The sequence below is a fragment of the Fundulus heteroclitus genome, unplaced genomic scaffold, assembly GCF_011125445.2.
Source record: "Fundulus heteroclitus isolate FHET01 unplaced genomic scaffold, MU-UCD_Fhet_4.1 scaffold_2.2, whole genome shotgun sequence".
NCBI classification, from domain to species: domain Eukaryota; kingdom Metazoa; phylum Chordata; class Actinopteri; order Cyprinodontiformes; family Fundulidae; genus Fundulus; species Fundulus heteroclitus.
Genome location: NW_023396611.1, coordinates 171,007 through 197,559, shown reverse-complemented (window position 1 = coordinate 197,559; position 26,553 = coordinate 171,007). Strand labels below are relative to the sequence as shown.

At 41.4% G+C, this 26,553-nt stretch overlaps 3 protein-coding genes across 3 annotated transcripts; 1 reads left to right on the top strand and 2 right to left on the bottom strand.

The window, feature by feature from the left end:
• Positions 1 to 616: 616 nt before the first annotated feature.
• LOC105926667 (SPRY domain-containing SOCS box protein 3) lies at positions 617 to 11,650 on the bottom strand. The gene is made up of 7 exons (XM_012863067.3): positions 11,542 to 11,650; positions 9,243 to 9,378; positions 6,058 to 6,223; positions 4,536 to 4,723; positions 2,941 to 3,043; positions 2,726 to 2,851; positions 617 to 1,592 (listed from the first exon to the last, which is right to left on the bottom strand). The coding sequence occupies exons 1-7, from the start codon at positions 11,580 to 11,582 to the stop codon at positions 1,084 to 1,086; spliced, it is 1,269 nt and encodes a 422-aa protein (XP_012718521.2). The 5' UTR covers positions 11,583 to 11,650; the 3' UTR covers positions 617 to 1,083.
• A 2,955-nt stretch (positions 11,651 to 14,605) lies between these two features.
• On the top strand, positions 14,606 to 18,528 carry nubp2 (nucleotide binding protein 2 (MinD homolog, E. coli)). The gene is made up of 7 exons (XM_012863068.3): positions 14,606 to 14,730; positions 15,063 to 15,178; positions 15,275 to 15,473; positions 17,354 to 17,508; positions 17,700 to 17,810; positions 17,906 to 17,975; positions 18,315 to 18,528. The coding sequence occupies exons 1-7, from the start codon at positions 14,715 to 14,717 to the stop codon at positions 18,452 to 18,454; spliced, it is 807 nt and encodes a 268-aa protein (XP_012718522.2). The 5' UTR covers positions 14,606 to 14,714; the 3' UTR covers positions 18,455 to 18,528.
• A 193-nt stretch (positions 18,529 to 18,721) lies between these two features.
• atp6v0cb (ATPase H+ transporting V0 subunit cb) lies at positions 18,722 to 26,029 on the bottom strand. The gene is made up of 3 exons (XM_012863069.3): positions 25,772 to 26,029; positions 21,514 to 21,697; positions 18,722 to 20,055 (listed from the first exon to the last, which is right to left on the bottom strand). Exons 1-3 carry the CDS (start codon positions 25,842 to 25,844, stop codon positions 19,851 to 19,853), a joined length of 462 nt encoding a protein of 153 aa, XP_012718523.1. The 5' UTR covers positions 25,845 to 26,029; the 3' UTR covers positions 18,722 to 19,850.
• Between the last annotated feature and the right edge of the window lie 524 nt (positions 26,030 to 26,553).

Genomic DNA, 26,553 nt, shown 5'->3' with positions numbered 1-26,553 from the left:
GTGCTCCGCTTGATTTGTGCATGTAAATAGCTTTATTGTGATTCCTGCAGGGAGAATTTCAAATTATAAGGACATTACAATGGGAAAGTAGGAGAGTAAAGGAAGAACAAAGAAGAGAAAAAGAAAGAAAGAGAAAACTTCTTAAGTTCATAATAAGAAGTGAAGCAAAACATAAAAAAGTAAAAGGTATTTTCATTCCCTTTAACGTTTTCCCATCTATATTAAACCAACACAAAGTAGTGCTTAAATATAAAGTGAAAGGAAAGTTATTCACAGTTAAAACATCTTTTTATGCATTCTAATCAGAAATGGGTGGTGTTTTTATTCAGCCCCCTCTGCTCTGATTCCCCCTAAATGAAACCCGGCGCAGACGGTATCCACTTTAATTTATAATGTAATTTATCTTCAATATAACTTTAACTGTTCTGTGAAGATTTCATACTTTAGTGAACAAACAGTAAGAATTTACCCCGTTTCTTCCCACTGCACTGTTGGCTTATTGCATAAAATCCCAACAATATCCAGTGAGGTTTATACCTTTAACATGAAAAACATTTAAAAAAGAAGTTTAAGGCATATGTATATTGGTGAGTTAAAAAACAAAACTAAAAGTATAAAAAAATGTAATTTCTGGATTTATTTTACAGGATTGTAAAAGTTAACAGAGGTGTAGCAATAAATAGAAAACCAGTAAGAATCAGCACAATTATCTCATGATCAGTTCAAAGATGGATAAAAAAAAAACACTTATAAAAAGAGTTTTATGGTATTAAAAAGAATCTCTTCCCTTAGAGTCTATCCCTGAGAATAATCAACGTTTCCTCTCTTTGGTTTTGCCTTTTCCAAAGGCATTGAATGTGGCATTTTAACTAAAACAACCTCTAAATACAAGATATGACACTTTGAATAAGACAAATTGGCTAAATTAGCAATAGAGTTTTTGCTTATTCCCGCTTCCCGACTCGGGATGTTTTAAATTAAAAAAAAGAGAAACAGGAGCGCTGATGCTGTTAAATGTTAAATAAAAGCCGGGAATCCTCAGTGATGGCAGCGGTAGAATAAGCTGTGGAGCAAACAGCCGGGTCACGTCCAGCGGCACCTTTTGCACTGATAATCCTCCGGGTCGGAGCAGCAGCTGTCGTAGTCGCTGCTCGGTGGAGTCGGAGGGCAGTGGCAGGCTGCGGGGGGATGCTGAGGAGACGTGTGGCAGGGGCGGTGGTACCGGGGGGCTGTTTCAGGGTACGGGTCGGCACCAGCGCTCGGGACGGACCCGGGGCCCGGGCCTGAAGGCACGCCGGTCCGCTCGGTGGCGTCGGGCATGTGGCTCTCCTCCTCGGATGGGCCGGCGCCGCTGCTGAGGGCGAACAGCCAGCCGAGCTGCGTCTGCAGGACGGTCCGCAGGCCGGGGGGCAGCTGCAGGGCCTCGGCCACGTCCGGACAACAGGGCAGGACCTGGCGCAGCCGGGCGCAGCAGAGGTACTGCAGGGAGGTGGGGGTGTAGCGGGCACAGACCACCTTCATGCTGCTCTTGGCGGCCGTGGAGCACACCATGGGGTAGAACCGCTTGCTCTGCAGCCTGGTGGCAGCGACACCTGCAAGCAGGACCACAGATCATCGGCATCAGAGAATGGGGGCCATGTTGATGTGGAAGCAAAGCGGCACCGACAATAAAGCCTCGAGGAACCCCAGATGTTATTCTAGTATGCTTAGATTTATCATGACGGGACATTCTAAAACGCTTAACGTGAAAAAGCTTAACGTGGCTTAAGGTAGGAAAACAACGAGGAATCATCACCAAATTTCGCATGGCCATATCTTGTCATGAAGACTTAAGCCTGTCAAAAAAAATAAAAAATAAACCGAAATCCAACGATTATAGAAGATATCTCTCATTAACGTTTTCTTCTTCATTGGCGCCTGTTCTCCGATCAAAAACATCAGACATAATCAAGGGGATTTTTGTAATGTAATTTACTATTTACTAACTTACACAGCTACATATAGGCATATGAGCAGTGAGCAATATTCAAATATCTAATTTTAAAATGTTTTGATTTATTTATCATTAATTATTATTGTGACATCAGTGTTCACAAAACGAATAATGCATGGTCTTTCAACAATTTCAAGTAAATAATATAACAATTAATGAAAAATATATTTTTAAAGCATGAATCATGTGGTGCCCCCCATGGTTGGTGCCCCTGGGCACTGGCCCACTGGCCCTTATGGATAATCCGGCCCTGCACTGGTCAGTGTAAATTGTAGGCAACCACTCATCTATCGCGCTTTTATTTGTATCTGCCAAAATCTACTTTTCCCTAGTAACTGTTCTGTTCTCCAATAAATTAATAAATGTACGCCTTATTCTAAATATGATTACACAAAAAAAAGGAATTGTTGTTCAACTCAAAATGTTAACTGTACTGTTATTGGTCTATGCACATTAGATTATTAGGAAAATTAAATATCCAAAAAAAAAAAAAACATTCAAAACCAAAATATATTAGTAGACGTTTACTTAAGTCTTTCAAGTAGTTTTCTACAGGCAGCTTTACTACAACAGTAGAATAAAATCCTGAAATTATGGGTTTAGTTTCAGTGCCACCCCAAGAGTTTGAGGGGTCCCATCTGGCCCCCCTATGAAACATTTCTGGAGGCGCCACTGAATTCAAAGCGAAACAGGAATCACTCTTTATGGTCTGAGTGGTGAAGGCAGAATTACCGATGCAGTGGCGGTTCTTGTAGAAGGTGAGCGTGCCGTGCCACGTGTCCAGGTGAACGCCTATGATGGAGCCCTGGCCGAACCGAGGGGAGAATTTCACTTTGTCTCCTTTGTGTTGGAGCAGACCTTCAAACACAAACATTTTTATTTTTTATTTTTTTTATTTTTTTGCTTTTACGGGCTAATCATGAAGGGAAAGAGACTCAGACTCCAACCTGTGTAGGAGAGGCCCCAGCTGTCTTCGTCGTGGCCCAGCAGGCTGCCAAAGCTGTATTTAAACTTGTCCAGGTTCACCTCGGATGTTCCAACCCCCACCATCTACAGAGGAAAAAGAGAAAAGGTCCAGACAAGAAAGCAGATAAAACAACCAGAAAACCCACTCAGTGCCTCACAAGAGGATTCAACCAGCAACTCCTGATGCATTTTGCAGTTTTTTTTACGTGGCCGATCGACGTAAATCTGAGCATCATTGGAAAGTGGGCATTTTCATAATTATTTAACCAATAAATATAGAAAATAAATGTGGTGGTCATCTTTATTTAGCCAACTTCACCCCTCAATTTTATGGTTTGTGATTGCTTTAATTGTAAAATAGGTGAAATCAAAATTAAATGTACTTTATGGTGACACTGGGGGAGCTGGAGAGAGTTGCAGCTCATGTGGAAGAATCAACAAGAATACTAGTAGGTATGCGCTCCTGAAAAAAAATAGGGAGTGTTGAAATAACATTGTCAGATGTGTAGTTTGGAGCTTGGCACAAATCATTTAAGTTAACTGTGCTAATCCCACGTTGAAACAAGGTGGTGGCAGCATCATGCTGTGGGAAGCAGGTCAAAGTTTATGAGAAGATGGATAGAGCTGAATCAGGACCATCCTGCAGGAGAACCTGAGACTGAGGTGGAGGTCCTCCTTCCAGCAGGAGAACCAGCCTGAACACACAGCCTGAGATATTATGGGATGGTTTAGACCAGGTGTGTCCAATGTGGGGCCCGGGGGCCATCGGCGGCCCCCGTGCTGGTTTTGTGCGGCCCCCCCTAACTGGTGGCTGGTGCAGAAAGGAAACTATTTATTTTTAATTAGGGCAGATTTATTATAAAGAGGTAAAAATCTTACAGCTGAAAGTTGAATTGAATGTTAACACAAAGCGTTTGTCCGTTAATAAGCACACTTTTTTTTTTTTACATTCGCTTTAATTTCCCACATTTTTCCAATGACTTTTACTCAAATGCAGACTTTGGTGCATTAAAATGTGATTGGAATTCGTTGATTAAAACTTGTTAAATACAGTCTAATTTCTTTATTATCATAATATGTTTTTATTCATTTTTTTTTTTGGCACTCGGCTGCTTTTGACTTGACAATTTTGGCCCAGGAGCCAAAAAGTTTGGACACCCTTGGTTTAGATCAAAGCAGATCCATGGGTTAGAATGGCCTAGTCAAAGCGCAGACCATAAACCAGTTTAGAATCTGTAGCAAAACTTTTTTGATGCCATCTAATCTGACTGAGCTTCTGTAAAAAAAATAACAGTGAATTCTTTGAGTCTGCGTGTAAAGCAGGTAGAGACAAACTCTAAAACACTCGCAGCTGTAACTGTGGTCATTTCATATTTTAAAAAGTGTTTTCTTTTCCCTTTTCCTGCCACTTTACAATTATGAGCCCATCTAAAAAAAAAGCAGTAGTAAAATTTAAGATTGTGTTGCAATAAGATGAAATATGAGGATCAAAGGGGCGTGAATACCTTTGCAACGCCCTGAATTTACAGATTAGCCAGGATGGGATGTGAACCAATCTAAAGAAAGCCACACTGACCACATCTGTGCCGTAGACGGGGGAGGTCATCTGCACCTCCCAGTAGTGCTGGCCGTCCGTCAGCGCCCTGGTGCCGCGGATGGCGGCGGTGCCGCAGCTGTAGTCCGAGTGGAAGCTCACCTTCCTGTCGTGGCAGCTGAGCGAGGCTCCGGAGGACTTACAGTGCTCGTCCCACACCCAGTCGAAATCTGAGAACACAAGCAGGACGCCGTTTATTTCACAAGTCCCCTAAAAGGCAGAGCTGCAGGGCTGGAAGAGCTTCGCATCAGTCCAACGCAGGGATGGATCCAGTTAGGGCTCAGGCTAACAGCCACAGGAAGCGTTTAGGCACATCTGTGCAACATCTGGAGGAAGCCTGTCGAAACTGATCAGCCTCAGACTTTATCTCCATCTCATCATCGTTTAATTATTCGTTTAATTACAGTGAGGTTGGTCGTTCAGTTTTATGAGTGGATCAAAAATATTTAGGTAGAGATCATTAAGCTGAGGCGCAGCTCCTGCTTGGATTATTACTGAAAATCCAACGTTTACTGCTGGGAATCCCAGCTTGGTAGAAACAAGCAGGTCTCTGAAGGAGCTGAGAGTCTCCAGGTTCATTTTCAGAGCAGCTGGAGTAACAGAAACTGATTATCTGTTTCTAATTATAAAATGTATTTCATGATCTAATTCATTAATGTGGGACAAAATAAATCTCAGCCACAGTCGATCCTGTTTCTTAAGAGACAAAAAGGAAACTGGGTAAAATGTGAAACTCATATGCAACTAAATTAAGATCTGAGCCTTATTATAGTTATTGATATTAATATTTTATCAAAATACCTACCCATGGACATAAATACACAGATGCGTAAAGGTTTAGTGCATGGTTACGGGTAAAAAAATAATAGTTCTACATACATATTAAATAAAACTGAAATAATTGCAACTAACATGTTTAAACGGGTTTCTGAGAATGCTTGGGCCTCCTCTGCACAAAACCTTTGTTTCTTTGCAAGCAGTTATTTCACTAATAATGAGCAAAATGAGAGTTAAAACCATGCATGAGCTGTTCTTTTTTTTGTTTTTAGCTGTTTAGTTGTTTAACTGTGAATCAATCTTACTGCAAATGCAAAGAACAGAATAAAACAGTAAATAAGTTCTGAAAGAGAAAAGAGAAAGATTGAGATTCAGACAAGCTGAATGTGGTGCACTGCAAAAACAAAACTAAAAATGACTCAAATCTTCTTGAAATTGGTGCATCTGTCCTTGATTTTAGCAGGAAAATAAGATGATTTGCCAATGGAATGAGATTTTTACACTTAAAATAGGAACAACTCATCTCTATCATCTTGTTTCAAGTGTAGGATGTCTAATTATCTTATTTTAGGGGTGAAAATACTCATTCCATTGGCAGATCATCTTATTTACCTGTTAAAATCAAGGATAAATGCACCAATTTCAAGAAAATGTGACTTATTTTTAGTTCTGTTTTTGCAGTGTGGGATGTGTAGAATAAAAACATCCATGTGTGCTTTATGCTCACCCTGGTCCTCCTCCCTGCAGACGCAGTCGTCAGCAGCCCATAGATCCGGACTCAGCTCCTCCTGCGGCTCACAGAGGGAGAACGACTCACGCTTCCCCAGGGCCACGACCTCAGAGCCGGCTCCGGGTCCGACCAGGTGATCCATCTCCGACTCCAAGCCGCTGATCTGGGAGACAGCACAAACGGCACATCGTGAGTCCGCAGACTGCTTAGATCCAGGAGAGGAGCCCGAGGGTTCAACATTTAACATCTTTGTAGTTCCACCAGAACCCAGCAGTCCAAAAACAGCCGGTTTGTTGTGTCCCTGCAGCGTAATTCACCTAAATCTCTGTCAACTTTCTCAGACTCGTTAAGATCGTCCCGTCTCTAAACGCTTTGAGGCAGAAGTCATGAGTGCAACACGGTAAAATTAGCAGCCCTCCAAAAATACTGGACCTCTGCTGCTCACAGGTTTTACATATACACCTATTTCTGACCGGGGACAGTGGAAAATTACTGGACCTCACAATGTGGTCCATGCATGCCTTACATTTTAATAAAAAAATAAATATTTAAAAATAACTCATACTAAATATCTATTTTATCTACATTTCCCACATCTTTATTTGTTTTTTCCCCCTTTCACCACACTGCAAAAACGGAACTTAAAACAAGTAAAATGTTCTAAAAATTAGTGTATCTGTCCTTGATTTGAGCAGGTAAATAAGACTATTTGCCAATGGAATAAGATTTTTGCACTTAAAATAGGAACAACTCATCTCCATCACCTAATTTCAAGTGCAGGATGTCTAATTATCTTATTTTAGGGGTAAAAATACTCATTCCATTGGCAAATAATCTTTTTTACCTGCTTAAATCAAGGACAAATACACTAACTTTAAGAACATTTTACTCATTTTTAGATCCGTTTTTGCAGTGCATCCGCAGTGCCTTCCAAAAGTATTTTCCACTTTTTGGCACCTCAAAGCCACAAAATTCATCGTATTTACCATCACCAACACAAAATAGTGCATAGTTATAAGGCTGAAAGAAAAAAAGGTATTTTTGTGAGCAAATAAAATCAAAAACTGTTATCTGAAGGCATCAGAGGTTTGTTGGGGAACATTAGAGAACCACCGGCATCATGGAGACCAGGGAACCCAATCTGATCAATCCATCATCTGGACAGAATTAGAATTAGTTGATGAAATAAAATTTTTAGGTGTCATTTTAGATAATAAAATTAGTTGGAAGGGACATATACAGCACGTCCGGTCAAAGCTGGTCAGATGTTTGGCTGTTATAAATAAAGTCCGGCACATTCTAACCAAACAAGCTTTACACACATTATACTGCTCAGCCTTATCTAACCTATTGCGTTGAAGTGTGGGGTCACACTTACAAAACAAACATTCAACCATTGATTATTATGCAAAAAGAAAGCAATACTAGTAACGAATAACAGACATTTTAGAGATCACACCCACTGTTTCTTCCTTGATTTAAGAGTTCTCAAATTTGTAGATCTGATCAATTTCAGAACTGCTCAAATCCTTTATAAAGCAAGAAATAACTTACTTCCTGCGCACATACAACAAGTGTTTTCTGATAGAGATGGAAGATATAATTTAAGAGGAAAATTAAATTTTAAAACTAAGTATGTTCGAACAACAAAAAGTAGTTTTAGTTTATCAATTAGCGGAGTGAAGCTCTGGAACAGCTTGCCTGAAAACATTAAACAATGTAAAAGAATCCAGCAATTCAAAAAAGAATATAAGAAAAGTATTTTTGATGAATACAAAAAAGAGTAATATATAAAAAGTTGGTATACTGTTTGTTTTACTGTAAATATTTGTCCTTTACCTCCATGACACATGTAGCTGAGGGGTAGGGCTTAATAAGCTCATGCTTCATCCTACTCCTTTTTGAAACATGATGTATGTTTATGAAGTATTAAATGTAAACATTGTTAAATCATATCATGTTCCAAAATAAACAACAACCAGCCGACATGGAGAAGATGGACCTCCTGCAGATGTCCACCTGGACTGGAAAGGATGGCATTAATTAGATAAAGGGGAATTCTGGAGGAGCTACAGAGACCCAAAGCTCAGGCTCTGAAGCATGGTGGTGGCAGCATTATGCTGTGGGAAGCTGGATGGAGCCTAATACAGGGCAAAAATCAGTTAGGGGCTCTAAAAGAGGTGAGACTGGGGCGGAGGTTCATCTTACAGTAGGACAGCCGGACCCTAAACACACAAAACCTTCATGTGTTAGAATGGCCCAGTCAAAGTCCAGACTCAAAGCTAACAGAGTTAGCTTTCTCACACTTCAGGCCAATCTTCAGGTGACCTTTTCCGTCCAAAACTTGTTTATAAAAAAAATGTTTATACCCAGCTGAAGGCTTATTTAGCTGAAAATAGGATTTTGGAAGTATGTCTGGTTTTAAAACAGATCATGGCACAGAATCTGCTCTTTTAACAGCTGGATTCTGGTAACTGTGTTCTACTGGTGCTTTTGACACAGTGGGTGGGCATCACTGGCTCAGAAAGCTGCAGCACGATTTTTATCTGGTAAAACAAGCGTGAACACATGACTGCAGTTTGAGCATCCCTCCATTGGCTTCCTGTTAAGTTTATTTGCTTTTAAATGTCAACATGGGCTCGACTGTTTTACTGAAACATCATTAGTTCAACTTTGTAGTCCAACTGTTTTTAATATTTGCTTTTAGTTTCTATTATCACATGTTTCTACATTTTATTCCACCTTGCTTTTATTCTGTTTTATTTTCCCATATTTTATTCTTGTAAAGCACTTTGCGTTGTCTTTGTACTGAAATGTGCTATATAAATAAATTTGCCTTGCCTTATGGATTTATTTTTATTTTTTTGTGCAGCCCTTTGGTCAGCTTCCATGCTCTAGAAATAAAATGATGTGGCACATCCATCCATTCTGAACGAGCTTGAGGTACTTTATAAATAAGCAGAAAACGTGAGTCTTTAGAAGCACAAAGCCGGTAGATTCCAGCTCTAAAAGGGATTTCACCAAAAAGGCGATTCTACTTTGGTGGTTTTTGTTTGTAAAAACATGAAAAGCATTGTCCGTTTCCTTGCATTCCCCAGTTACGCACCACTTATGGTTGTTCTGTCACATAAACCCCTGTTTTCCAAACACTGAGCGGGGATAAGTGTCTCTAACCGCCTCACCTGTGTCACGGCTCGGCTCTCCCGCTCCTCCCTGTCGGTGGCGTGGACAGCTGCCGTGACATCTGTGTCCTGCCGTGCGTCGCTCCAGGCCACATGTCGAGCTCTGCTGCTCCGGCCTCTTCTCAGCATGCTAGCTCTGTGGACAGCCAGCGTTAGACATGAGGCCCTGGCTTATATTTGGCCCCTCCTGGACCACATGGCACACACTCTACATGCTTTAGGGATTCTTGCTGCAGGGAAAGTCTTTTCAAACCTTTGATGCTGCATTCAATGTCTCAGTTTTCTGAGTGCATCTTTGTGCTTATACACACCAACCATACCGTGTGTCACGAACCTAACGGCTAAAATAGGTCATCCCAGCGGTCTGTTCATGTTCCTCCTACAGCACATTTTGCAGGCGGCGCTACAAAATGATCCATGCATGCTGGTTCTCATGTGTCTATCTCCTGTTTCCCGTGTTAAACATTTAAACCCAACACGTCCGCATGCAGCGGCAGCTTCTTCGAAAGACACCCGACCCAACGAGACGTCTAGAAATACTTGTTTTTAGATCCAAACACAGATGTCTGGGTCCCTACAGCTGTCTAATTTTAAAGGTTCCTACGTTTTTCCATCAGTTTCTACAACATTATGGGCAGTCGCTTACAAAATATTCACTTAGTTTGCTTTTATCATCTGTTTTTATTCCCCACAAATCGTGACATAGCCCTTCAAAAACGTATTTCACTCTTTTTTTTTTTACACAAGTTGACAAACATTGTTGTAATACTTAGAAATATCTGGAGTGGATTTCCCTAAAAACCCTTGTATGACCAAAATTAAACAGGCCATGTGGATTTATTGTGTTTTCGTGGCTGTAATACTGTCACAAAATTAAGTTAGTGGCTATTCTTCCTATAAGACTTAAAGTTTCTGTACCTGATGGTTGATCTGTATGACTTAATGTGTTTTCGCTTTGCAAAAACAGCTTAAAATCAATAAACAATAAATCCCATCTGTGCTGACAGGATGGTTATAGGAGGGTTAAATACACAAAATACATTTTTGCACAACATTCCATACTGTATATTTATTTTAGTGTACATTGTTGTTTTTATATTCTTGCATATCTCATTTTATTTTTATTCTTATACTGGGACCAGGGAATCTAATTTCGTTCACCTCCTATTCCTAGTTTGGGAAGCAATGACAGTAAAGCTTCTTAAAGCTTGAACCTTTAAACACAAAAAGTTTTAAATCACAGTTTGTGAACAATGATGCATTTCTTTCACAACATTTTTTAAAAAACGAAAAAGCTTTGTTTCTTTGTTAGGCATCTGGATCTGACCCAGATGAAGAACCTTGGGTCCAGTTTACAACCCAAGAAAAGGAAACGCGGTGAAATTGACCTCGTTTTATCTTTAGTGTCTTTCTCTGTTAGCAACTTAATGGTTTGGATTTGTTTCATATTTCTCGCTTTCTTATGAATTTTAGCACTTTCTTATGATTAAAATTAAAAAGGATTTCTCTGTTTACCCAGAAGTTAAAAGAGGGCTAGAAATCCAAATCCTACTTTTCAGGTCTTTCGAGACTGCAGAGAAAACGTCGGGCCTCCTTCTGTTTGCTTTGGAGCACAGCTGAGAAAAGCCCTAAAAACATGAACCACCCGCCCAAATAAAGCGGATAAGTTCAGCTTTTATGCCACCTTCACTGTTCTCATCAAAATTATCTTTTTGATTGAAAGGCAGCTGCTGATTGGCTCACCAAAAAAAACCCACTTTTTGATCCGTTTACCTCCTCCACAGTCAGTAATCCCTGCAATCAGCTACATCACATGCGCTGCAGGGTGTTATCTGCAATGCAACCCTTCACCGCGTTGTTTTCACATCAGAGTTAAAAGTTTTAAACAGCCTGGGCCTGATGGCACGACGATGCCAGCACCCAGCAGCAGCTGCCGGCTTCCTCTTCAAGCAGGTGCAGGAGATGATTGCAGTTACTTTAGATTAGTGGGTCTAGAGCGGTTCTCCCTTTAATTGAGACTTAGCCTAAATACTGAGCTTGCATCTGGAGGTCTGAGTCAGGACAAGCCGCAGTAGCATGGTGACTCAGAGCGACGAGGAATGAATTCGGTCAACAACAGCAGAAAGAGGCATATCTAAGAGGTATACCTCTAATCTCTGTTCCTCTGTTCAAAGGCGAACATCATCAGCGGCACTGACCCATCCACCCGTCAACAGACGCTGCTCTGTTCTCCCCTCGTCATAAAACTCTGTCAGGAGCATTATAGCACAGCTCCATCCATCTGGACGGCTGTTCTTACCTTGCAGGGGTCTTCCTGAACACCGTGTTGCAGTGGCTCATGTGGACGGCCCTCGGTCTGTGTTGGGTGTGTGACAGCTGCAGCCTTCAGTTTGCCCCACTTCTCAGCGGGACGGAGGTAAACAGAACCCGGCCCACCCTCGCCGCGCTCCCATTGGACCAAAGCTTTGCAGAGGAGGAGTTCGTGTGTGCATCAGTGTCTACGCTGCTGCTGTCATGTGATGGCTGCTGACCTGAGCACTTTAAAGGGAAGAACACAATAACACTGCTGCCTTTAAGCCTATTTAAGCCTATTACACAGCAGCAATACATAATAAGTCCTTCAATTATGCAACTGATACACAGAAACAGATCTAATATTGTCTTAATGTAAGCGTGCTCCTTTTCAGTTAGAAAGGGGGATAACTGAGGGAGGGGGTAGTGGAGCAGGAGGAGCTTTCCCTACTGTACAAGTCGCTTATGTTTCCATTACTATGCAGGTGCTGGTCATGTAATTAGAGTGTTACGACAAAGTAGATTTTTTCAGTAATTTTATTCAAAAATTTTAACTTGTATATTTTATTCATTCATTACAAGCAGACTGATATATTTCAAGTGTTAATTTATTTTACTATTGGTGATTATAGCAGACAACTAATGAAGACCCCAAATTCAGTATATCAGAAAATTTTAGTATTGTGAAAAAGCTCCAATATTGAAGACACCTGGTGCCACCCTCTGATCAGCTAATTAACTAATTAACACCTGCAAAGGCCTTTAAATGGTCGCTCAGTCTAGTTCTGTAGGCGGCACAATCATGGAGAAGACTGCTGACTGGACAGTTGTCCAGAAGACGACCATTGACACCTTGACAAGGAGAACAAGACACAAAGGTCATTACTGAAGAGGCTGGCTGTTCACAGAGGTCTGTGTCTAAGCACATTAATAGAGACGAAGGAAAAGATGTGGTAGAAACAAGTGTCTGGGACATTGATTTTGGAATCAATGATTGGGGAGGAAAAAAGGCATATTTCACACTTTATCCTTTACCAGGGTACAGTTTGAGACAAAAAAAAAAAATAAAAAACAAAAACAAAAAAAACCTCAGCACAAGAAACGCACATTTAACAAGACAACATTTATGCAAAGGGTTTACATTGGAGGCTTGTCGCATGTGACTCTGTGTGGTATTTTGTGCGTCAGTTGTGTGTGTGTGTGTGTGTGTGTGTGTGTGTGTGTGTGTGTGTGTGTGTGTGTGTGTGTGTGTATGTGTGAATGTATGCAGTTTGTCCATGAACGCTGTCCAGAGGCCATTGTCCTTGATATGATGGAAAGTTTATCAACCGGCGCCACAGTTCTGAGCGCATCCACAGGTGTCCGCAGGGGAGGAGGGAGTGGGGGGAGCAGTTCTGGGCCCTCTCGCCATAACATCCAGGAGAGTTTAGATAAAGTGGGGAAGCCTAAATCCAAATACACTTTTTGTTTTGAGAACATGCTGCACACATTTTTTCATCAGCTTTGTCGTTGGGCTCCACATGGCGAATCCCATATTCCAAATTTGCTGAGCTTTTTCCGCGTTTCACATCCAGATTGTATCCCCTCTATCCTCTGAGTTCAAGCCGGCCCGCAGCCAGCCGGCGTTCTATCACATCCAACTTACGGTTCTGCTCGTTCACAGCCTTAGTGATCGCATCAAATGCGGCCGGCAGCCTGATCATGGCCATATTTGCCACCGACATCCTCTGAAGTTGCAGATACATCAGATATCCTCCGAATCCAAATATAAGACATCCAAGTATCATGAATCCAAACATGTATACGTCTTTAACGTCCTCGACTGGCAAAATCGAAAGACACACCAATCTCGACCTTTCCCAGGAGTCCAGGGTGTATCCCACGAGGTGTGTCCCGTCAGGACAGGACGGGTTCCCTTTAAACTGCCTTCCCCTCGAAAAATTCTGATAAGTAGCATCGAGAGACCAACTGACCAGATCCATTGTTTCCAGAGTTCGGGTGATATGAAGAGAGAGCTCAGAAAGACAAGACACAGCAGCAGCAGGGACAAGAGGGGGGTGGCAGCAGCAGGAAAGAGTGACTGCCTCCACCGAGAGAAAGAACATCCCTTCCTGATATCCTTGAATGTTTCCTTTGAGTTTCACATGATGTCACACAAAAAAATCAATCAGAGGTGTTTCTTTAATTAAAATACATTCACATGTTCTTCTATTTAAGTCAAATGTTGTTATTCTGGCTTTTAGCAAATAGAAATAATTTAGATAATCCTAAACTGACAAAAACAAGAATGGCTTAGCATGAATCAATGATGGGCCAATATTTAAAAAAAAGTTTTGAATGTTATTCTTCATTTCTGATATATTTAACACTACATACAATGTCACCCTGATCCAGCAGGGCGACACTAATTGTAATAATAGCATAAACGTTTGTTTCTACTACTAGTACCACAATTTAACTATTATTATCATTAATTATTATTATTATTAATATTATTATTATTATTATTATTATTATTATTATTATTATTATTATTATTATCATTATTATTATTATTATTATTACTACTACTACTAATAATAATAATAATTAAAAGCAAGTGGTTTTTAAAACAATGGTTTGGTCTAAACAGAATTTGTCATATTTGAAGCTTTATATTATTTTTTTATATATATTTTAGGAGGTAAAATAAATATAAATGGATTTTATGCATTCAGCAAACATTGTTTTACCTGTCTTATTTTAATTTGTGGATTTTGACTTTTTTCCAAAAGTCATACATAATATGAACAGATATCAAAATAAATAGATAAGAAACAATAAAACGTGTTTACCGTCAGAATCAAGTCTCCTTTTTTTGGGAGAAAACCCTGTTTGAGAGCGAGATTGCCACTCATAACATGGACTGAAGGACGTTTTGAAGGAACTTTATTAAACAAGTGACAAGAAGTACAACAAGAGAACACGCGACACATAATAACTGCACCAAGGTTACGCAAAATATACACATTTAAATAAAATAGCAGAAAATAGAAAAATGAAATACACAATCATCCACAGGAAGCGGTAACGAACACTTCCGGTCACGTTGCCAAGGAGGCGGACTCATGTTTGTGACGATCCCGGAAGTTGTTGTTTCTCTGTTGTGGCGCGCGTGTTTTTAGCTCTATCGCCTGAAACATGGAGCAGAAAAATGGTAGGTGAACGATCCTGGACAAAGAGAACAATAACTGAGGATTTATCCCAGTCAGCAGCTAGTTTATCGACTTTATTTGTCCTAAAATTAAGCTGAATCTGCATTTTTGCATTAGCTAAAGCTAACTGGAACTCTGCATCTCCTACCTGCTGATAATTAACTTTAAAACTGCAATTCACTGTCTATTTTCATACTGATCTACACGTGTGTCTTTCTTCCTATGTGCGCCATATTTCAGATATTTTAAAAAAAATAATAATAAACGAGCTCAGATTAACACTTACCATTATCACTGATGACCTAAAGCTGCTGGTTTCCTCCTTTCATGTGAGATGGGAGCTTGGCCCAGGTTCGCCATGTTGTGTTGGTGCTGTCAGGAAAGGGGGGAGTGGGGAAGAGCACCATCACCACAGAGTTAGCCCTGGCTCTGAGGCACTCAGGCAAGAAGGTGAGTCCTGCAGCCCCATTCCACGCCGCCTCTGCGGGGCTTCAGGCACAAACTAAGTTGCATAAACTAAAGTTTCTCCAACTGCTTGATGTTAAGGTTGGGATTCTGGACGTGGACCTGTGTGGGCCCAGTATTCCCCGCATGCTGAGTGTGGGCAGACCAGAGGTGCACCAGTGTGACTCGGGGTGGGTGCCGGTCTACACGGATGCTCAGAAGAGTCTGGCCCTCATGTCCATCGGTTTCCTGATGGAAGACCCGGATGAAGCTGTGGTGTGGAGGGGCCCGAAGAAAACAGGTGGGCCATGTCAAGCCAAGCTACCCCTGAGGTCTGCGGTGGGTTTTAAGTCGTCAGGAAAATCTGCGTCGTGTGCACGATTTATTAGATGAGTTGTTTTAGTGAGAGTTTTATTTTCAGCTACAGAGTATGGAGGACTGACTCTGACGTAATCAAAATAAAATATAGAAATAGATACATGCTCTGTAAATAGATAAGCATAAAATTAATACACAAAAATACAGCAAATAAATAAATGTAAGATGTAATTAAATTATACAATAAGACATTTTATCTCTATAGCACCAATTCATGATACACACGTCATCTCAAGGTTCTTTCCAAAGTCAGACTCCATCAAATCCTCCAGGTTGGTGAGAAAGTTTCCTCTCTAAGGAAACCCAGCAGGTTGCATCAAGTCTCTCCAAGCAGCATTCACTCCTCCTGAAAGAGCGTAGAGCCACAGTGGACAGTCGTCTGCATTGTTGATGGCTTTGCAGCAATCCCTCATACTGAGCATGCATGAAGCGACAGTGGAGAGGAAAACTCCCCTTTAACAGGGAGGAGAACCTCCAGCAGAACCAGAACCAGGCTCAGTGTGAACGCTCATCTGCCTCCACCCACTGGGGCTTAGAGAAGACAGAGCAGAGACACAGAAAGCACAGAAGCTCACATTGACCCAGGAGTACTTTCTATGTTAGATGGTAATAGAGGATGATCTGCCTCCCCTGATGATGTCACAGCTAACAGAACGCCAGACCAGGTGTACCTTCTATGAAGAGAAAAATGACAGAGAACAAAAAGTTAAAAGCTGAAATAACAACAAACAATGCAGATTGGAGAGCAGTAGGAGAACTCAGCAGAGTGAGAGAAATAGACCCTGATGTCCTCCAGTAGCCTAAGCCTATAGCAGCATAACTATAGAGGTAGCTCAGGGTAACATGAGCCACTCTGACTAGAAGCTTTGTCACAAAGGAAAGTTTTAAGATTAGTCTTAAAAGTAGACGGGGTGTCTGCCTCACGGACCAAAACTGGGAGTTGGTTCCACAGGAGAGGAGCCTGATAGCTAAAGGATCTGCCTCCCATTCTACTTTTAGAGACTCTAGGAACCACCAGCAGACCTGCAGTCTGAGAGCGAAGTGCTCTGTTAGGAACATACAGGGTAATCAGAGCTCTGATATATGTTCAGAGAAACTTTGTATGCAACCAGTGTGGTACTGAAATGTAAATAAATTAAAAAAATAAATAATATCAAATAACGTGGCTAAGCACCTTTAAGGGATTTACTGGCTCACCAAGCATGAAATCCCTTCAAAACCAGGAATAAAATCATGGTCTTCATGAAAAATGCGGACTGTTTTCTGTCTGCAGATATTTTTCACCCTGTTTGTGACCGGTCTTGTTCAGTGATGCCCGGGTTTTAGCCGCCCTTAACTTGATCACCTCGTCAAAGCGTCATATTTGACTTTTCTCACGTCTTCGGCAGCTAATTTGCTGATTCATTTCCTAATGAGTTTCTTTGGACACCTGTTGACTATTTGCAGTAAAACACTTGATGGTTCTTTGATCAAACATCCGTATATTGGCCCTTTCAAGAGCATTGCGTCCCTTCGGGAAAACCTTTCAGCATTTTTTCCACTTCAGAATCATTTAAATCTGCTTTTTTGTCCCATTTTGAGTGAGTAATAGAAGCTTACCAATAATTATGTGCAGCCTTATATTGGGTGTTGATCTACTAAGGCCAAACCTCTGCCTTGTTGCACCTCTTGATCTGTTTAAATCCATTAAGCCTCATATGGCAGAGACAATTTTTTTAAATCTGCTATGCCGCACGATTTGCTCCTGAAGTCCCGTTCCTCAGCTCAGTGTTTTCTCCACGCATGGCTCCGTCTGTCCGACAGCTCTGATCGGCCAGTTCGTGTCAGATGTGGCGTGGGGGGAGCTGGATGTGCTGCTGGTGGACACGCCGCCGGGGACATCTGATGAGCATTTGGCTGTACTGGAAAATCTCAAGAAACATAAAGTGGACGGAGCCGTTCTGGTCACCACGCCTCAGGTAAACATTAAACCAAATATACTGTGGGAGCAAGTAAAAGCAAACAAACAGGAATTTCCTCTTTTACCACTTGTTTTTTTTCCCCCTCCCAACCTTTTCGGCAGTTTTTATAGCAGCTGTGTCTCCAGTTCCTGTCAGATTGTGGAAAATAAATGTTGAAGGAGAGATTGTTTTTCTTGCGTCGTTTGCAGGCCGTATCCACAGGGGACGTGAGGCGAGAGATCACCTTCTGTAAGAAGACCGGTGTTCGCATCCTGGGGATCGTAGAGAACATGAGTGGCTTCGTTTGCCCGCACTGCTCGGTGAGGAACCCCGTTTTATAGTTCAGGATTAAACGACACCGTTTACACAAAAGCCAGAAAAATATAGATTTATAATTGATGCTTATTTCTTGCAGGAATGCAGCAACATTTTCTCAAAGGGCGGCGGTGAGGAGTTGGCCAAACTGACTGGATCAGTGTTTCTAGGTGGGGCAGCTTGTTGTAGTACCAGCGCGCAGCCACCAGGTGTCGCCAAATACGCAGTAGTTGAAATGCCTCCCTGCTAAAAATGTTTGACACGTATTCTGCTGCAGCAAAGAGGTGTAAACTGCACGCCTGAATGAAATTAAAACACATTGAGATTAATTAAATAGAGATTAATAGATCCTCTTAATGTCTGGCTGATGTGCAGATCGGTACTGATGCCAGCTTTATGTGACGACAGTTGTTCAAATTTCCCTGAAATCCGACCCAAATTCTGCTGAAATGTAATGGGATTACTAATTAATGCTGGCTCTAATGTACAGTTTGATCTTCTCGTTTCAGGTTCTGTGCCTTTGGACCCTCTTCTCAGCGCCAGTTTAGAGGATGGTAAAGATTTCATAGAGACGTTTCCCGACAGCGCCACGTTCAGCGCCATCAGCCGCATTTCCCAGACTTTGCTCCAGAGCCTCGAATCGGACTGACTTTCTGTGCAGAACATGATGCGGATGTGTGTACTTGTACATAGAACATAAAGATATTGGTTTCATTCTCTAAACTGGTGTTTTTTTCTTTAAATCAGTTCTGCCTCCAGCCCAAAACAGGGCTTTTTTATTGTGATTAGTCATCTTTTAGTGCTGATGCTGCAGTTCGTGTGGCAGGAAGATGTCAGCAAAACCACAGACTGAAGCAGAAATGCAGCAACTCTGCTACGTTCAGTCGCTTTAAAGAAAACGTATGCGAAACGGTGGTGTGTTTGGAAGTCATTCAAAAGTTGGTATCTTTAATTGACAACTTGCCGATACATCCAGAGCTTGTACAGGAATATTGACGGGTGGTTTAATAAATGCATCTGCAGCAGTTCTAGCTCCAGAAAAATCACTCCAGATCCAAAAAAATAAATAAATAAGTTGCATAAAACCAACTTTAAAGCGAATCGCATCGGATTTGTTACTCCTGTGTGACTTCAAACCTTCATATTAAAGTTGTTTTGTGATCTGGAGGGAATCTTCTGGGCTGCAGGATCTCTACCGATGAGGATGAGACGGAGCACAGCCACAGATGAGGTGAATGAGATGGAATGTGGAAATTACAGCGGTGAGACCCAACGCGGGGCGCACACACGTCTTTAATGCAAACAGCAGTACAAGAAAAAACACTGAAGTGTGAAAATGGTCGCGTAATGATTAGAATACAGCTACACACACGCACACACACACAACTCCCACTCCACCAGCAACGTACTAAAGGTAATCTGAAGACCAGGAATTAAAGCCAGATGAAATCCAACCACTTATCACGATTAACCCACAGTGCATTAACCCTAGTGATATTTATACGTCTGTATATATATTTATATATGTATATATATATCTTGGACAATTAGACATTTGCTGCGTTTCAACAGTTCCAATGAACACGTCATTATAAATAAAATCAGCAGAACAAAAAAATCTTAAGTCCATACACGTTTGTCTTTACAAAGAGATCCTCCAGATTATTATTACAGCTCCCAGGCTGCTCTGGGAGGAGGAGAAGCTGTGTGGCCCTTTGGTCGGCTCTCTGACACCAGAGGCCCCGGCTGGCCCCAAAGCCTGAAATAAGGAGGGAGGGAAGGAATCATCTTACAATTTCTTTTTTTTTTTTTTTTTTAAACACACGCACATACAAGACAGACAAATCACTACATTGCGCATTTACAAGTTGACTATCAAATTGGGACAACTGTACACATTGTTGAAAAAAAAAAAAAAAAAAAGAACATATTTATGGAGCCATCATTTCCCCACACTTTCATTTTGCATGACAGATCATTATTTTTTATTTTTTTACGCTTTCTCCAGCAGCAACACGACGGACCGATCTTCTGGTGGAGCTGCTTTACTTCGTGGAGAGGATGAGGGCAACGATTAGGCCGTAGAGACCCAGGACCTCAGCGAAGATCAAGATGAGGATCATCCCCACGAAGAGCCGCGGCTGCTGAGCCGTGCCCCTCACGCCCGCGTCGCCCACGATGCCGATGGCGAATCCTGCCGCCAGCCCACTGAGACCCACGCTGAGCCCGGCGCCGAGGTGGAGAAAACTCCTACACACACAGACAGACAGACGAGCGTTTTTATAGAACAATACGGCTAATTTAGGGGTCGGCAAATAAAGATCCAGAAAGCAACAGCCACTCGTGAAGCTAAATACCTGAAATCAAGACGAGGAACGCCCTACAAACTAAATCCAACATTTCCTAAACAGGAAAGTGTTTATCCTACATTTCAAGAGCCAGAAGATAAACCTGGAGCCACATGATGTAGCTGGATTCTCATGGTAGAATCATTTCTGAAGTGCAACATTTTAAATCAAATACTATAACCAGGGGTGGGCAAAATAATCGTCATGACGATGCATCGCGATTCTAATTTTCGCGATCTACAGCATCGATTGTTGACGCCAAGTATCAATTATTAATTTAAAAAAATTAATAAATAAAATTGCATGAATGGTTGGCGAACATCAGCCAAAAACAAGTGGAATACATAATCATTGGTTTAAAGGACCAGTGAGGCCGTGTAAACGGCACTGATTATCCTTATTTTGTTCTAAAAAAAAAAAAAAAGGAGTAAAAAACAAAGCAACTGGACTTGTTTTCCGTAGTTGAAGACGTCCTTATTTTGTTTAAGTTTTATAAATCCTAAGCACTTTTTGTCAGTGTGTCCAGTCCAATAATAATAATAATATTTGTGTCCAGTAACAGTAATATGTGTTTTCATGGCAATACCTCCAAAAGTCAGTTCAATAAATACAGCTATAGATGAATTCAGTTGCTTTCAGTTATGTATCAATTGTAGACACTATCCATACACAGCCAGTCAGCCACTGGTAATGGCTGTAATTTTTTCTAACAGTGTTCAGTGAAAATATCGCAATGCATCGCGATAATTCAAGTATCGTGATTCGAATCGAACCGTGACTTCTTTGGCAATACCCACCCCTAACTATAACTATATCATTATAATGATGCAAAGGCTGAGCTATGATATTATTTCTGTATATTTTAAAGGAACAATAAGTAATCATGACATCTAGTGGTTAGAAATCGATGCTTTTCACAGAGACGCATCATTTACCCAACAATCCTACAGCTGTGAAACTCCTTACTTCCATAGGACAGGTTTATAATGTATTCGGTTCTATTTCAGATCCGCTTTTCTTCCTGGCTTCCATGTTTGCAGGCTGCTGCTTTTTGCCAAAATAAAATACCAAATGCTGCTGCTCTGTGTCGGGAACCCTGGGAACTCTCATATGATTGGCTCAGGAACCAGGAAGTAAACACGGGCTGTAGGAAAAACGTGACTAAGACATTGTTGATGGAGAGGACAGATTGTTTAAAGGGAACGTTGGTTCCATCCTGGGTGAAAAAAAAAATCCAAATAGAAAGATTTTACAGTAAATATCTTACTTATAGCTCCAATAGATTGTTAACGGTTAACCAAACACGGAGGCGGCGGCTCCAGATGTACGCTGAGGGTTAAACGGGCTCGGCTGAACTCACTTGTACAGAGTGATCTTGTCTGAGATGTTGTTGGCAATCAGCACTGCTACTACCAGGCCGTAGATGGCTATGATCCCGGCCATGACCACAGGGATAATTGACTTCATGATGAGCTCCGGCCTCATCACAGACATGGCGGCGATGCCCGTGCCGCTCTTAGCTGTGCCGTAGGCCGCTCCCAAGGCTAGAGAGAAAGAGAGAGAGAAACAGACGAGGTTAATAGTAGAACAAAGATCACAACGGAGGACGACAGAAACAGAAATAAAGCAGAAGTAAAAACAACAGATGACAACCATCACAGATTCTGTTCCCCTAAAGAAAATCCTGCATGGCCTCACCTCCCGTAAAAAGGGAAACAGCTGATCACCTTCGGCCAACGAGGCTTCAGCGCGGGGACGGTCATAATGAGAAACGTTTAAAAAAAGGAGGAACAAACGCTCCACAGCGAGGATGTGCTCTTAGCCACCTGCCCATCTCATCGTGTCTGGTAAACACCAGCGACGTTCACAGGGCAGCAGCTCTGCAGGCGATCAGCCGGCAGCAACAACACAAACCATCCAGCCAACAAAGACACAGCTACAGTCTAATAACTGCGACTGATGCAGCTAGCAAGCCAGAACAGGGCCGGCCGGCAGGAATCAGACCGACTGGTTTGGCAAGATTTCCAAATGAACAGAAATCTAAGCACCACTATAATCCCCGTTTTTTAGTGTCTTACGGAGACGATAACCTGCAGGAACAAAACAGCCGTCGTCATCATCATCGTCTCTGTTCTGCTGCTTTTAATCTTTGCCGACGTGGCGAAGAACATTTTCTCAGCTTCAGAAAACAAAACGATGCCGGTTAAATCCGGTTCCAGAGAGAGACGGAGAGCGGACTACAGGCGTCCCGACCGGGTTTCTCCTCCTTTCTGTTCTGGGAGTCCAGAGCCGGTTCTGCTCAGCTACAGAAAAGGCCGTGAGGCGTTCTGCTGTCCACATGGCACACCGCCATGTTTTCCTTCCATCCCCAGCGATGCTTCAGCCTGACGCCATCAGTGAAGGTTAAATCTGTCCTGGACGTCTCATAGGATTCGTCAGAGTGACACTGGGCTGCGTTTGTAAATGAAAAAAGGTATAGTCTCTACTTCTGATACTTAAACCCAATGAAGCCCTACGTTATCTGCAGAGAGATAAACGGGTTTGACTGTTAAACCAAAGCAGCTCAGAGGCAGTGTTACTAATTAATGCATTGTTACAGATTCTGACCATATTAATGACCATAACGCTTTTATTTTATGTCCTGCCTTCAGTATTGACTAAACGTTTTCTGCTCAGAGGTGGGGGAAGAGAAGGGAACGAAAACACCAGATTACTGCCAACCTGTCTGAACTGATCTACAGCAGGAAGTTTCTGCAGCCGCGTGGAGACAAAACCTCTGGATATTAATCCTAATCCTCTGGTTTTAGGTGACCAGCCCTTACACCCTCCCCCCCCCCCATCATGGTATATGGGATGCCCCGTGACGTCTCATGATGTCAGCGCCTCCAGCGGAGGATGATCTAGCACGCATAACGCCCGCGCGTCGCAGCAGAGCCATCTGCTCCGGGCAGAAAAGCAGACGTCGTGTCACAGAAACAAAATAAAACATCTGAGCTGAAACTAAAAGAGCTAAAAATTTGTGGACTAGTCAGTCGATGTCTGCGGGATGTGAAGAATAAGCTACCTGCCGCCCCAGCATCACAACAAACACTGATGGATCTGGATTTCTGGGTTTGATCACAACATAAAGCGTTCACAGCAGCGCTACCGTCTCACATGAAACATTTCGAACTACATTTTAAAATCAGGACACAACTTTTGTTTTATCATAGAAAGCACAATCTGTCCATGTTTCCTTTTAGCAGCAAATTTGCTTATTATACACATTAAATGACAAGATTTTTCTTGCTGTCTGAATGCTAAATTAGTTACCGTCACTCATCCCCTCCCTACTAGCTTACCTCCTAGCTGTCACCCGTACGGCTAGCAGCAGAGAAACAGCCACGCTGCCATTAGACTCGTTAAACCTTTACAGCATTATTATACTGCATTGTTAATATTGATGATTTGTAAGTAAGATTTAAGTAAAATGCTTAATGAGCTCTGGAAGAACAACAGAGACGTAACATTCAACCGGCCTGATGTCAGAAGCTGCCTTTTTTCCACATCAGTCCTAATTGTTTGTCTTCCTCCATTTATTTAATGCAATAAAAATCAAAGTACAATGATTTGAAATGCTTAATATGAAGAACTGTAGTTTGTTCTAGGATTGGACGATTAATCGCATTTGTAATATAATCACAATAATAATAAAAAAACACGTAATTTCCAAATTGCTCAGGTCTACAATTTTTGTCTATGTAACAATTAACAGATCAGACGTCCTTTAGGTGTCAGTAATTATGTTTAAAGTGGGTTTGCTCCACATGGAAGGGAAGAGAGCTGCAGCAGAGAGATAATTTAGTTTTATTATTTGTTTTAGAGTTTATATAATCATAGATTTTACCAGAAACTTTGAGGAATCTCACCACAGCATTAAGTTCTGGTCAGAATGTTTATTGCTCTTTATGTTCAACAAGGGTTGATGTCCAACTCAATTAAAAGTTGTTCTCTTTAATAATATTCTAATTAATAAAAACAGTTAAATATATCATTTTAAATAGTACTGGTTTACAAACATCTTTATCTACAGGGAATTATTTTACCTTGTGGGTAAAGCAGAGAAAAGTCTAAATTAAAAATCACAATTATGGTGCAATTTTGGTTTTGGGCTAAAATCATGCTGCCCTATTTTGTTCTTTCAATGTTTAAACCAACAGAACATAATCTTGATGCACTTTTGAGTTTCATAAAAAACCTATATGATAAAAATACAACCATTGAAGCTCAGGGTACATCCCCCCCCCCCCATAGATTCAAAACTTGTGCCTACATAAGACACATTTCTGCCAATAAATAAAACTGACCAATGCATCTAGAAGTTAAATAAAGCTTTAACTAATGCAGTTGTCTTCCACTGTCTCTGATTTCAAATAATTAAATCCTTTTACCTAAAATCTTGAGTTAAAACCGGCTGAATTAAGGTCAGATATACACACATCATACAGACCACACCAATCACATGCTGCCATTCTCTGAAATCTAATGCTTGCCTCACATTTAGACTATAACAAATTGTAACTGACATTTAAAAGTCCATTCCCAGTTGCAATTTACACTCTTTAGACACACATTTCCTCATAAGATTGATATTTATCTAAATAGGAAAATATCTTTTCGTTTTCCCCCTGAACACATTCACTAACTAACTTCTAGGGTCACTAGTCAGATGGATAGTCCAAGTCAGAAGTCTCATCATGTGATAATCATGTGACTTAAGTCATTCCTCTCAGCAGTAGGAAGTCAGCCAGCTGATCACGGTTTCCAATGGCCAATTAAATCTAACGCTTTTCTTTAAACAAAAAGGAAATATCTGCACGAAATTAAAAACCCCACAGTATTCCCTAATGGGTTTCGTGGAAATGAGATAACACTGCTTAGGAATGGTGGCGTGGACTCAGTCTCCAATGAACTTTGTGTATCACCTTAGCTTTTTAAGTTTAACAATAATCCACCTTGCAACACATTCTGTATTTATTCCTCATCCTTATTACAGTCGTTAGGGTTAAATGCCAGCTTTGTCGAAAGATGTGGCAATTAACTTAATCGGGTTTTAACTCAGCAAGCAAACAACCAAATGTCAGGAGAACTAAAATAAAATACAGTCCAATATTGTTTTAGTATCATGTGACAGTATTCTCACTGGCTGGCGTGAACTCTCGTTTTGTCCTTTCGCTTTGCAAAAAACAGAATATTAAGAGCGTGAAGCTAGCATCGATGCTAACTCATTTAGCTAGCATCGATGCTAGCTCATTTAGCTCGCACCAACTAGTTAACAAGCGTTAGCTCGTCATAGCCAGCCCTGGTTAGGAAATACATCTAAAAACACTGAAACCGTACAAAAACAAACCGGTTAGTTTTAAGAAGAAGAAATTAAAAGTCGCGTTCTGCGTTAAAGCTTGCGCAAACGACTGCTAACGGTTAGCATCGAGACGTTAGCTAGGTGAGCTTTGCGAGGAGCGGCTAGCTGACAGCTAATGATACTTAATGGGATTTAAACACGTTTATCAGTGAATAAAAACGGACACACTGGTGAGGAACAGATAAAAAAACAACAACAGAAGGTGTGTGGTACTTACCGCTGAACACCATGGCCGCCGAGGCTCCCATCACTGCGAAAAACGGCGAGTATTCGGGGCTTTCGCTCGACATCCTGTCTCGCTAAATAACGTATAAAAACAAAGCAAAAAAAAGTAGAAAAAAAATTACAATGAGCTACGGATAGAAAACTGAAAGGCGCACTTTACAGGAGGCAATGAGAGGCCACGGGCTTGGAAAGCGACGCCGGGAGGGGGGACCAGGAACCGTCTAATAACCTAACTACCAGTGGAACCGGGGTAGTCACGACTCTTGAGATAAATAGCCGGCGTAGCAGCACAAAATGGCGAAGCGGAGAAGATCACCTGACTGACCGAACGGACGGGAAAGTCCACTGGAGTCGATGACAGGGGGGTTAAAATAAAAACGTCTATTAAACACCGCGACGCAGAACACATTTTCACAAAGGAACAAATGGTTTAATATTCTAATTAATATTGAAACATTAGTTCCACAATATCGTGTTTAAATTTGTTCTCATTTTAGTTGTATTTATCAAAGCCCCCCCTATCAGGGATCCATTTGGTTTGCTCCGCTGCAGGCTTTCCCTTCGCTATCTACTGAGGGATAAAATGATGGTGGGGATTGAAAACGGTGGAAACTATATAAAACTGAATGCTGTGGATGTTGTATCACACCATTAAGGCAAAACAAAACAAAACTAATTTATTGATTTTTCTGCCAATATTTTGTTGATGTTATTCTTCAAATAGTATTTTAAATGTTGAGTAATTGAAGCAAACTCTACCATGAACAGCCAAAA

What these genes read in the sequence shown, in the direction of transcription:
- LOC105926667 (XM_012863067.3), bottom strand. Translation starts at nt 11,582, where the DNA reads ATGAGCCACTGCAACACGGTGTTCAGGAAGACCCCTGCAAG. An exon ending in TTCAGGAAGACCCCTGCAAG is followed by an intron (nt 9,379 to 11,541) that starts GTAAGAACAGCC and finishes GGCTGTCCACAG; the next exon opens with AGCTAGCATGCTGAGAAGAG. An exon ending in AGAGCCGAGCCGTGACACAG is followed by an intron (nt 6,224 to 9,242) that starts GTGAGGCGGTTA and finishes GCTGTCTCCCAG; the next exon opens with ATCAGCGGCTTGGAGTCGGA.
- nubp2 (XM_012863068.3), top strand. An exon ending in TTCTGGTCACCACGCCTCAG is followed by an intron (nt 17,509 to 17,699) that starts GTAAACATTAAA and finishes CGTCGTTTGCAG; the next exon opens with GCCGTATCCACAGGGGACGT. An exon ending in TCGTTTGCCCGCACTGCTCG is followed by an intron (nt 17,811 to 17,905) that starts GTGAGGAACCCC and finishes TATTTCTTGCAG; the next exon opens with GAATGCAGCAACATTTTCTC.
- atp6v0cb (XM_012863069.3), bottom strand. Translation starts at nt 25,844, where the DNA reads ATGTCGAGCGAAAGCCCCGAATACTCGCCGTTTTTCGCAGTGATGGGA. An exon ending in GGCGGCCATGGTGTTCAGCG is followed by an intron (nt 21,698 to 25,771) that starts GTAAGTACCACA and finishes CTTTCTCTCTAG; the next exon opens with CCTTGGGAGCGGCCTACGGC. An exon ending in GACAAGATCACTCTGTACAA is followed by an intron (nt 20,056 to 21,513) that starts GTGAGTTCAGCC and finishes CTGTGTGTGTAG; the next exon opens with GAGTTTTCTCCACCTCGGCG.